General features: G+C 37.8%; 1 protein-coding gene across 1 annotated transcript in view; it reads left to right on the top strand.

The window, feature by feature from the left end:
• Positions 1-11712, top strand: part of grk6 (G protein-coupled receptor kinase 6) — a gene marked incomplete in the record, with an annotated part of 25537 nt that overhangs the window by 8522 nt on the left and 5303 nt on the right. Inside the window, 4 exon segments of the mRNA XM_014004067.1 lie at positions 6444-6556; positions 8631-8708; positions 9016-9116; positions 11108-11200. Coding sequence (XP_013859521.1) covers positions 6444-6556; positions 8631-8708; positions 9016-9116; positions 11108-11200 — 385 coding nt within the window.

Raw genomic sequence — 11712 nt, 5'->3', positions numbered from 1 at the left:
TTTTTTTTTTTTTTTTTTTTTGGTTAGTTAAATCTTTAAAAAATACTAAAAATAACACTCTTATCAGACAGAAAATTGGATTTTAGCTCCACTGAGGTGATTCTTAAACAGCTGTTAGCTGAGGCTCATAAAATCCTCCACAACTCAGCAGTTCATCTCATTCAGAGTTAATCTGCAGCGAGACTAAAAAAAAAACTCATCTCACACATCAGAGGAAACTGTGGGTTTTGCAGAAAGAAGCAGAAGCTGTTTTTGTTCTTTCAACCTGCAGAAACATTTTAAAACATGTCAGGAATCCATTTCTGTTTCTGAAACCAGCCTGCTCTGAAAACATGACTCAGAGCATGAGAAAATCTTTACAACTCTTTCCCAAAAGGTTTAGCAAATTAATTAGTTTCAAGCAAGCTGTCAGTTTCTTTACTAAGTGGCAGCTAGCAGCTAGCTCAAGATGTCAAAGTTCACCACCTGCAGGTGTTTTAACCCAAAACAACGTGATGTTAGCACGATGTGAAATATTACAGCTCGGCTGCCATTCAACCCTTCTTTTACGGTGTTTGAGTGTTGGTTTATTCGTAGTTTTCATCCATGAGACCAGGTCTGAGCCAACACAAAACCGATTGTTCTGAGGAAGATGAGGCAGAAGAAGAAGAGATAAATCTTGTTTGCCTGGAGGTGTAGAGCGGCGACATCGAGGCGGCGCCATTTTTAGTAACCAGGAGAAAATAAGATCTTCTGTGTTTGGSTTTTATACAAGTTGGACCTAATTTTTTAAAAATTTATTTATAAAGATGAGCCAGAACGTTTTCCGACATCAGTGTTGGTATGCTGGTGTAAATTCTCRATCATCAAGACTAATTTAAAACATACTGAAAAAAGAACTGGACATCTGTTCTTTAGCTAAACTCTAGTTTTACATTTRACACCTGGTTAAATCATTTTTGAATTGTTACAGTTTTGTAAAAGCACCAAAAAGTGTCATGGAGTTCCTCATGGTGGAGTGTTTGGATCTAAATCTTTTGCTTTTTATCTGTTGTGGTTTTTATCTTTCYATTCGTCTCACAGCTTTAAAAAATCTAATGAAATCTAAAAATTGGGAATAGTTTGTTTCAGTTTTTGGTAGTAATACAATGTGATGATAAAAAATAGATTTTGGTGAAAGTATCCAGTCCAACATGTTGGTAAACCACCGTTATCATCATATGTATGTTGGTGTAATTTCTCAGCAATCCAGAACAAATGTAAGAACAGTTTAAAAAGAAACTGGACTTCTGTTCTGTAGCTGAGACTTAGAAATCTACATTTTACAACTGSCTAAAATAATATTCAATAGGTTCCAGTTTTTAAGCACCAGAAAACAATCATGGAGTCCCTCAGGGTCCTGTGTTAGGACCAATACATTTTTGCTTTTTAAAATGTTGTTTTATTTTTATTTTTTTTTGTCTTTCTACTCATCTCACATCTTTAAAAAATTATTTATTTAAATTAAAAAGTATGCCTCAACTTGGATACAGAACTTTTATTTCAGACTCAAGGTCCAGCAGGATAACCATATTGTTTGACTGTAAAAAAAATATGATTTTAGTTAAAATATGAAGCATAGTTCTGATCCAACATGTTGCTTAAACCACCGTCATCATCATAAGTTGTGTATTTTTACCTGTTTATAAGTAGTAATGAATTTGAATCTTATTTTTCATCTTAAATGTTGTTTTAGAAAACAAACCAAGGCTCGTTTTTTATTTTCCTCAGATCTAGAGAACTTTCACCTGCAGGCAAAAARGAAAAAAGACTAAAAGTAAAAAGGTCACAAGACTTTTCTGTGAAAAGTTAACAAATTTTTATTTAATCTGTAGGCCGATGGAGGGAGGGTCCACTTTTACAAACACGTACTTGTTTTGTTTGATTATAAACGATGGTGTAAAAAAAAAACTCCAGACGAGCCAGAAACTCTTCACGGGGTTTGGGATCAGAGTTTATCACATGTTTTCCAGTTAAAGTGATTTAGCTGCTAAATTATTAAACCTGACAGCTAACAGCTCTTACAGACTCTCATGATGTTTAACCCTAAAACATGAGACATGGTTAAATGAGATATTTCACAGAAGATTCATAGGATTAAACATTCTTAACTGAAGTAAAGCTGTTTTATTCAAAGAAGCTTTTTTTGTTTTATTTTAGGCAAAATAACGAAGAATATCAACTAAAAATTTCTAAAATTATTAAAAGAAATATTTTAAAGATATTGAACTACAGTTTACAATTCAAGATGGTTGCTGGTTTTAGATATTGAGGTAATTGAAGCTTTGCATCTAAAATAAACACAACTATTTCTGTTATTTAAAACTATATTTTGTACTTAAATCTGCTCCCGTTTGTGGTTTCTTACAGACTTCCTGCTCTGCAAACCAGGAAGTTGTTCTCAAGCTCAGCAAAATCGTTTTATGTTTTATCTTTTCTGTTTTCGGTTTGCTCTGTTGTCGCTGAAAATAACCAGACAGGAGGAGCAGTTTTTGCTCCTGAAGCTTCAGGTTTGATTCTAAAAGCTGTGGGTTCAACTGGATCTGAACAATCAGATGTTTCCTCACAGCAGAACAAAACTCAGTGGCCCCACAGGAACAGGAAGCTGTTGAGAAACAACTAAAGTTGGTTTCACCCCGATAGACTTTTGTGACAAAATCAGGAGATGAAATTGAAAAGAAAAGAAGGGAAACGCCCGTTTGTGACTAACAGGAAACGCGTCTCTTCTGTCACTGAAATCATTTATTTTAACATTTTGAAGTTCCTCCTGTTTGCCACCGTCTCCTCTGCAAACACATTTGTAGTTTTCGTGCCTCTCCGACTTCCTGCCCGTGTCTCTGAACGGGTTTGACGAAACTCATTCAAATCAGAGTTTCAGAATTTGAATGAAATCTTCCTGAAAAGAAAAGGAAAACAAACAAAAGCAGCGGCAGAACGTTTCACCAGAGGCTGCTAGCGACGCAACGATACGAGAGAAATAWTGAGAGGATTTAGTTTCTTCTGTCATTTTTATGACATATATTTACAACTTTATGAAATTAAAATGAACACATTTACACAAGTTTTGTTTCAAAACCCTTTATACTTTAACATTTCTAATATTATGAGTCAGAATGAGTTCAGGTTGCATAAAAATGAGAACAGACCAGTGACTAAAACAGGATATAATTTTAATAATCAAATTTTTCTTACAGGTTTGTCTTTAGAAACAGTCCCTTTCATTCTACACTAATAAAAATAAAAGTTTTCAAACTGCCACGAACAAATTGTTTCCAAAAAATATCGAATTTTAACAAACAACWACTCATTTTGAAGCTTTTGAGACGGAAAACTACAAAGTAATAATAATTCAATATTGAAAAGAAATCCTTATTGTACTCATGGGTCATATTTAGAACATGCATGTCCATTTTATGGCTGCTCAGGAACATGAAGGTCATTAAGGTTCACATGGTTACCTTCAGGTTTATAATTGAACCCAAGAGAGTTCATAAGGCTAAATTGAACCCTGGAGGGTTAAATGATTCTTTCTTTGTTCTCTTATTATTAATACATTTTATCTCCATCATGTGTTTGCTTATCTTAGATCCGTTCTTTCCACAAATTTGCCCCTTTTTTTTTTTTACTTTTGTGCTCCGTGTTTTTCTAAAAATGAACTGATTTGCCTGTTTTCAGAAACAAACGGTTTGTAAACCCAGCAGGCCTCCCCTCCAGGTTGGGGATGCCGGATTATAAAAGATAACTATTGTCTTATCGGAGTCACAGGTTTAGGAGATTATTTTCTGTTTTTTTTTCTCTCTCTCAACAATCTGCTTGGTTCTGACTGAATCACTTTCATTTGTGAGTAAAATGTCTTTAGCTGCTTTGCATCTGTCTCAAATGCAAATCCCTTTTTCCTTCGTTTTTGGTCTTAAAGTGCAGCTGAGCAGACAGCAAACAGAAATGATTTTCAAAACCTCCTAATATTGAAGTGTTTCTCAAAAATTACACATTCTGCTGGTTTAGAAACAGTTATTTTCCTAATATTGGGTTTTTCTTTTTCTGTTGTTATTCTTTAGCATTTCTTTTTTTTTTAATCTAACTTTGGACATGAGAGATTTTTTAGCAACATTTGAAGAATTCAGCTTTGATGCTTCATTTACAGAGAAACCCATAAAACGTTATGCAAATAGTGACATAAAGAGAAACCTTGGTTCATCTCCAACTTACTGGTTGTCCAAACAAAACCAGGGAGATGCCAGGTTAAAGAATACAAAAATACTTACCAGTACTTTTTGATATATACATTGGGCGTAAGAAAAGTTTGTTTAGAAAACAAGGTTGAAAAGACATCCTGACGTCATTAGACAGAGTTGAGATTTTTGTTAAAATCTAAAAAAAAATCAGCAAAACTTTTAAACTGACTGCATAAAAAACAAAGCTCTCAAAATGCTACTTCAGTCGTATAAAGTTAAACATTCTGTGCTTCTGTTTAAACTATTGATGATGATTTTAATATGAAGTCAGAGCTGTAGAGGATTCTTCTAAACCAGAATCCCATCAATTCTTGAAATCACACAATGTAGTTCTACCAAAAGTCGTAGTACAGTCTTCCACAATCAAGAATTTATTTATTATTTTCAAAGTTTACATTGACATTAAAGTTGTGGGACAAGTAGAAACAAAAAAATTGCGATGAAAAAAGTGAAAAGATTTTGGTCCAAACACACGACCCTGAGGAACTCCATGACCCTTTCTGTTGCCGTTGTCATTTTGGTACAAATAGCTGTCATGAGTAAAATCACATTAATCTTTTTGATTCATATAATAACTTCATGAGATTTATGGGCTGATGGGACAAACTTGAGATTAAAATGAGATTTTTTTTCCCCCTCAGGGAATGTAATAATAAATAGAGCAGAAAACATCAATTTGATAACTCTTCCTTGTTTATGTGTGTAATATTTAAAAAATGTTGAAAAGTATCTGATTCCTCTTTGTTGCGGAACACTACCGTCTTTGTTTTCCACAACTCTTTGCATTTCAGTGCATCTTTTTTGTTGTCAACATCATTTTTTATATGGTGTTGGGTCAGTGGTGATCTGGTTCTGTCTTCCTTGGCCAGTCCAGGTCCACACAGGTCGTACCAAATGTCTAACAGGCTGTAAACCCATCGAAATGTAAAGTACCGTGGACTGCAGTGAGGCAGGAGGCCAACGGTGTCGACTGTGTAACAGAGAGTGATGTGAAACATTTGCATAGATATTTAATAATATTTGCGTACACTTACAAAGACGTGAATATTTAAAGACACGGAGGGATAATTACACTGGGAATCAAAATGTGGCAAAAAATGGACAAAATTAAAGAGTTAGCTGGAAGTTAATATGTAAAACCATACTCATAAAGCACTTTTTGGGAATATGTTGAGATTATTAGACCTCAGAGTTGTAAAGTAACTAAGTACAAATACTTTGTTACCGTATTTAAGTATAATTTTTGGATATCTGTACTTTACTTGAGTAATAATTTTTTCAGTCTACTTTTTTTTTAAAAAGGCAAGAAGTAGAAAGTTGATACTTTTATTTCATTTTTGCTTGYTTTCATTCTAGCTTGTTATTGTAAAAATAAATACTATCCATATAAATTGTGCCTCCTAGATAGAGTGAATTTAACTGTGGTTGAATGAGAAGTTAAAATATATAAAACTCTGATAGTGTATTAGTTTGTACAAAAACAAATCATGTAATAAATGTCATTACAGAATATCTAACTGCTCATTTTACTATACAATACTTAAGTACAAAAAATATCAGCTACTTTAAGACCTTTACTCAAGTAATATTCTTAAAGGAGACTTTAACTTTTACCAAAGTATTTTTTGGTAAGATACTTGTATTTCTACTCAAGTATCACTTTGTGGTACTTTATACAACACTGTTAGACCTAAATCTGAGGAAAAACTTTAAAAGACCAAAGAACAGTTTGTTTTTTTAATGATCCATGCCAATATTTTTATATAATTACCAATTTATGAAGCAAGTTTGTTTGTTTTTGACCCATAAATTAAAGGGTTCTAGAGTCACATGAGTCCGTCTGTCTGGCAGGTTTGGACCAAACTGGGTCCAACAGGACAATGATCTCAAACACAGCAGCTGATCTACAACAGAACGGGTCAAAAAGACAGTAAACCAAGGTTTTGTAATGATTTTCCTGAACCTCAGCCTGATTGAAACCCTGTTTTGAGACCTTCAAAGAGCCGAACAGAACCCTGAATAAACTGACTTTCATTTTCCCATTTTTTGTTTTCTTTCTTAAAGATATCAAATGAGGTTGTTTTTTTTTTTTTGGTACATGGGTGGTTTTTGTGACGCTCGTCGATATAAAAAAGCAGCTTCAGTGATTTATTTTCGTTTTGACGCTCGGTTCTTCCTGTGTTCTTGCAGATAAGGACTACAGCAGCCTGTGTGAACGGCAGCCCATCGGTCGGTTACTCTTCAGGCAGTTCTGCGAGACCCGACCCGAGCTGAAACGCTGCGTGAAGTTCCTGGACGCCGTGGTAAGGAGAGCGCTCGTCTCTCTGCCGGAAGGGGCTGCTTTTTGTTTTATGTTTAAAATCAGGTTTCAGTAGATCTGATGTCAGTGAGGGTTCCCAGGAAGGTTTAACCGTTTCAGAGAACTGAGGGTTTTAGTTTCAGTCCCCCGCCACACAAAAAAAGGCCCTGATTTGCCGTCAGAAACACAACACACAGGGTTAGTGTGACAGAAATGTGTTTTCCTTCCGGCCCTCCTGGGTCGAGCTGTTGAGGAGGAAGCTGTCTTATGGAAAATAGGACTTAATGAAAGAGGAGAAGGATCACTTGAGCCAGAGCCCCCGAGCTCAGACATGTGAATCACCTGCAGAGGAGCAGAAGTAAAACCACATGCTTGTTTCAGCTCGCACTTCCTGTACGTTTGGAGCAGATTTTCTTTTGTGTGAATCTGTTGAAAGAATTTTCTCTTTTTGGTTATTTTATTGTTTTGTTTCTCTGTGGGGTGTCTTTAAATAATAAATACACGTATGGTTTCAGTCAGAAGAAAAAGCTAAACTTCATCTTATTTTTAGGGTTGGTGCTTCAGCTCACACCATCCTGCAGTGTTTCCCCGGGGAATTGATCTTGGTGGCAGGTTACGCCAAAATAAAAGACTTTCACACGTGACTGTGTGTTTGTCAGCGTCTGTGACACAGAATATAAACCAAGTTTATGTCAGGTTTTTCCAAGTTTGGGGTTTCATAATGTGGAGGAGCAGCTGCAGAAACAGCTCTCTGTGTCATCTGGGCTTTTTAAATTACAATCCTACAGACAAGAGTACTATAAAAGTACTCATGTAGGTACATAATGGACTTATGGAGACACAAAAGTACCTTCGAAAGTACATTAAGAACCCATTTAGGTACATACAGGACCTGTGTACATATAAAAGTACTCATGTAGGTACATAAGAACTGTGAAGGAATAAAATTACTCATAAGTGACGTGTGAAGGTATAAAAGTACTCATGTAGGTACATAAGGGACATATGTGGGTACAAAAGTACCTTAGAAAGTACATTTAGGACCGGTGTACGTATAAAAGTACCCATGTAGGTACATAAGGGACTTACGAAGGTACCAAAGTACCTTAGAAAGCACAATTAGAACCCATTTAGGTACATATAGGCCCTGTATATGTCTAAAAGTACCTTTGAAAGTATATGCAGGACCCATGTAAGTACAACCCGTGTAGATAGAAAAGTATCTATTTAGTTACAAAGAGAACCTGTAAAGGTATAAAAGTACTCATGTAGATACATATTGGACCTGTGTACTAGGGGTGCAACGATACAGAAAATTCACGGTTCGGTTCGATACTTTAGTCTCACGGTTTGATATTTTTTCGATACAAAAAAGAGAAATTTCCATGCCCCTTTTAACTTTTACATATAAAAGTACTTATGTAGATACATACAGGACCTGTGTACATATAAAAGTACTCATGTAGATACATACAGGACCTGTGTACATATAAAAGTACTCATGTAGATACATACAGGACCTGTGTACATATAAAAGTACTCATGTAGATACGTACAGGACCTGTGTACATATAAACGTACTCATGTAGATACATACAGGACCTGGGTAGTATAAACGTACTCATGTAGATACATACAGGACCTGTGTACATATAAACGTACTCATGTAGATACATACAGGACCTGTGTACGTACAAAGGTACCTTTGAAAGTATATATGTGATCCATGAAAGTACTAAAGTACCTGTGTAGGTACAAAAGTACCCATTTAGGTACATCCGGGACACGTGTAGGTACAAAAATACCTGTGTAGGTAAATATATACAAGAGTTTTTAAAATAACAGTCGACCACTACGTATACCACGTATACTTTGTGTGTACACCACACTATGTATCAGTAATGTTAATAATATTTTGTAGTTGATAATACTTGATGTTTTGACCTGCTGTTAAAAAAATGGGTTTTCTCTAGATCCACGTTTATTTTAACTCAAATGTTTTTTTTTTATTGTTTAAATCAATAAATTAGCTGATTTAGAAACTTTCTGACTTTTGTGTTTTTATTGTTTGTTTTCAGGTGGATTACGAAGTGACTCCTGATGAGAAGAGGAAGGACTGCGGCCAGGAGCTCGTCAATAAATACCTCAACCCAACGGTAGAGYTGCTGCTGGAAACGTTTTGATTTGTTTTTATGTTCACAGGATTTGATTTTAGCTTCTATTGCATTTATTTTACAGCAGAAGTGCCCAGTGTTTGCTTTAAATGTGTTTTCTTGTGAACCCTGCTCGGCTCTGATCTGGTCCAAGTGCCAGTTTTCTGCTGAACATTTCTGTTTTGGATCAGCGTTTCCTGAGCAGGTCCTGACAGGCAGGAGTCTGCAGAGCTCTGCTGGTCGATCCCGCTCCGTCTGGAACCTGTTGGTGTTACGTCACCTTTTCATCGGTTTCTCTTGCTCCCCACAGTCGGAGGACTACGTGTCGGAGGTGGAGGAGGCCATGATGGCTCAGTGTGCAGAGAGGCTGCAGCACGAGGCCTGCAAGGAGCTCTTCAAGGACTGCACCAAGTAAGGTCCCACGGAGGGGGCGGGGCTTAGAGTTCTGTAAATGTGACGGGATGGCTCGAAACACTCAGGTGCTCCAGAGAGTGTTCAAGATTCAAGATTCAAGTAAATTGAATCTTGAATCAAAGTCATAGCCAGAATGTCCTAAAGGAGATGAACATTTTGATATTTGAACGGTTTAAATACCACAAAAATTGTGGAAGGAGAAGCGGTCCAAAAAACGTACGGAAGAAACTGGAATAATAAAGAATAAAGAGAAACACGAAAACAATAGTGTGAATGCTAGAGGCATTCACACAATTATATATTATTATTTATTGTTGACGGTGGGATCAGGTGGGACTGGATTAATGATGAAGTTGATGCGATCCGTCGTTGTGAAGCTGAAAACACGCCTCGTTCTGGAGGTTTTATTGGAGGACGGAGTCGAGGMTCTGGAATCTGGACGATATCGCTGTGGACCGGAAATTTGTTTCCTCCGTTTTAAAACAACTCTTTTTATAATCTCCTCTGTTTAAAAAAACAACAAACAAACAAACAAAAGGAATAAAGTCTCATTTTTATGTTTCCGAGGATCCGCACCGCTCCGGGGCGGTCCGTTCTATTTCCAGAGCAGATAAAAAGAAAAATGGCCGACGTCTAGAGGGAATGTTGAATAAAAATCACACATATCACATGATAACATCTGGATTTTATGGGTTTGTGGAGCTGAGATCTGATAAAAAGCAGGTTTGCTTAAAGAGGCGATAAATAAGAATAATCAGATCAGAGAGAAACAAACAAAAACGCTTCAGACGGAGATAAAACAAGGGATTCCTGCTGTTCATGAATGTCATCGTTATAAAAACATTGAGTAATTTTCTCTAACGGTTCTCCTCAAACAGGAATATTTGGCCTCAATATTTGTTTTTTTTTTTTTTCTCATTTCTCCTCCTCGCCTCGTCCCATGACTCGGAACGTTTCCTAACTCAGACCAATGATTATAACATTTTATTAAATCAGTTTTTGTGTTTTCTGACCGGTTCACATGAATCTTATTCACAAGATTTACTAATCGATTTAAGTTTGAAGAATCAGATCGTGTTTTTGAACCGGATATGAAGGTCCAGGTCACCGTGAATCCTGCAGGTTTTAATAAATAAAGTATATTTTTCAATCAATTTCTCCACAGATCACTCCCTCCCCTCCCTCCTGAGGGTCATTAGGGTCCAATTCAGTTTTAAGTTTTACATAAATTTCCTTAAAAGAAAATCTTGCAGACCGGACCAACAAAGACCCCAATGACCTTCAGAAGAGAAACCCAGACCTCCCTGTCCTCAGAGACCCTCTCCAGCTCCTCCTGTGGGACTCTAAGGGGTCTGCCCCTGGGTCTCCTCCTGTGGGACTCTAAGGGGTCTGCCCCTGGGTCTCCTCCTGTGGGACTCTAAGGGGTCTGCCCCTGGGTCTCCTCCTGTGGGACTCTAAGGGGTCTGCCCCTGGGTCTCCTCCTGTGGGACTCTAAGGGGTCTGCCCCTGGGTCTCCTCCCAGTGGGACTTGCCTAAAACCTCCAAAGGAAGGCGTCCTGACCAGGTGAACCACCTCAGAAGACTCTAGAGGAGTTCTGAGCTCCTCACCCCCTAAAACTGAGTCCGACCCCCCTATGAAGGGTCCATGGTGATCCAGTCCTCAGTGTGGTTCTCAGTGCTGGACTTGGTACCCCAATATGGGTCATGAAACCTTAGTTTGGGGCCAGAAATTAAATTATTTTTGCAAAAAATAACTAATTCAGTCGTAACAATTAGAAAAAGATTAAAGAAGTAATCATTATTAGACTGAAGCTCATTTAAATGATTAATTGGTAAACATTAACCAGTAATATTTGGGTCAGGAGGGTTTTACTTGTAAAGTTAATCTTTTACTGACTTCTGGAAAATTAAGACAAAAATGTCATGACGGTGAAACAATCGTGGCTTGTTTTAACCTGCAGATGTTTTTTATTWAATTTTGTCTCCAGATTGATCCACGACTACCTGAGCGTGGCGCCGTTCGCGGACTACCTCGACAGCATGTTCTTCAACCGGTTCCTGCAGTGGAAGTGGCTGGAGAGGTGAGCGTTCTTCACGCATCGACACGATCTCTCTCCTCGCTCCTGAGCTCGAATCCTGCACGCTGCCAGTAGCGACACGCTCAGGAGAAAGTTGCCTCACAGCTTCCTGGCCTGCTCCGGGGTTACGACAACAACTCCGTGACTCGTTTCAAAACAACAGCCTGAAGTTGCTCAACCGAACCGTTTCACTTTCCTACTGGTCCCATTCGTCAGCCGGGTGGTGGAGCAACAGAAGAAAGCCTGATGGTTTCCAGCAGAGCTTTAGTGACTCAGCAGAACTTTAGTGGCTCAGCAGAACTTTAGTGACCCAGCAGAGCTTTAGTGACTCAGCAGAGCTTTAGTGGCCCAGCAGAGCTTTAGTGACTCAGCAGAGCTTTAGTGGCCCAGCAGAGCTTTAGTGACCCAGCAGAGCTTTAGTGACTCAGCAGAGCTTTAGTGGCCCAGCAGAGCTTTAGTGACCCAGCAGAGCTTTAGTGACTCAGCAGAGCTTTAGTGGCCCAGCAGAGCTTTAG

Source organism: Austrofundulus limnaeus, unplaced genomic scaffold (assembly GCF_001266775.1).
Source record: "Austrofundulus limnaeus strain Quisiro unplaced genomic scaffold, Austrofundulus_limnaeus-1.0 Scaffold21, whole genome shotgun sequence".
Lineage (NCBI taxonomy): Eukaryota > Metazoa > Chordata > Actinopteri > Cyprinodontiformes > Rivulidae > Austrofundulus > Austrofundulus limnaeus.
The sequence above is the reverse complement of the archived record's forward strand: the minus strand, read 5'-3'. Positions and strand labels throughout refer to the sequence as shown.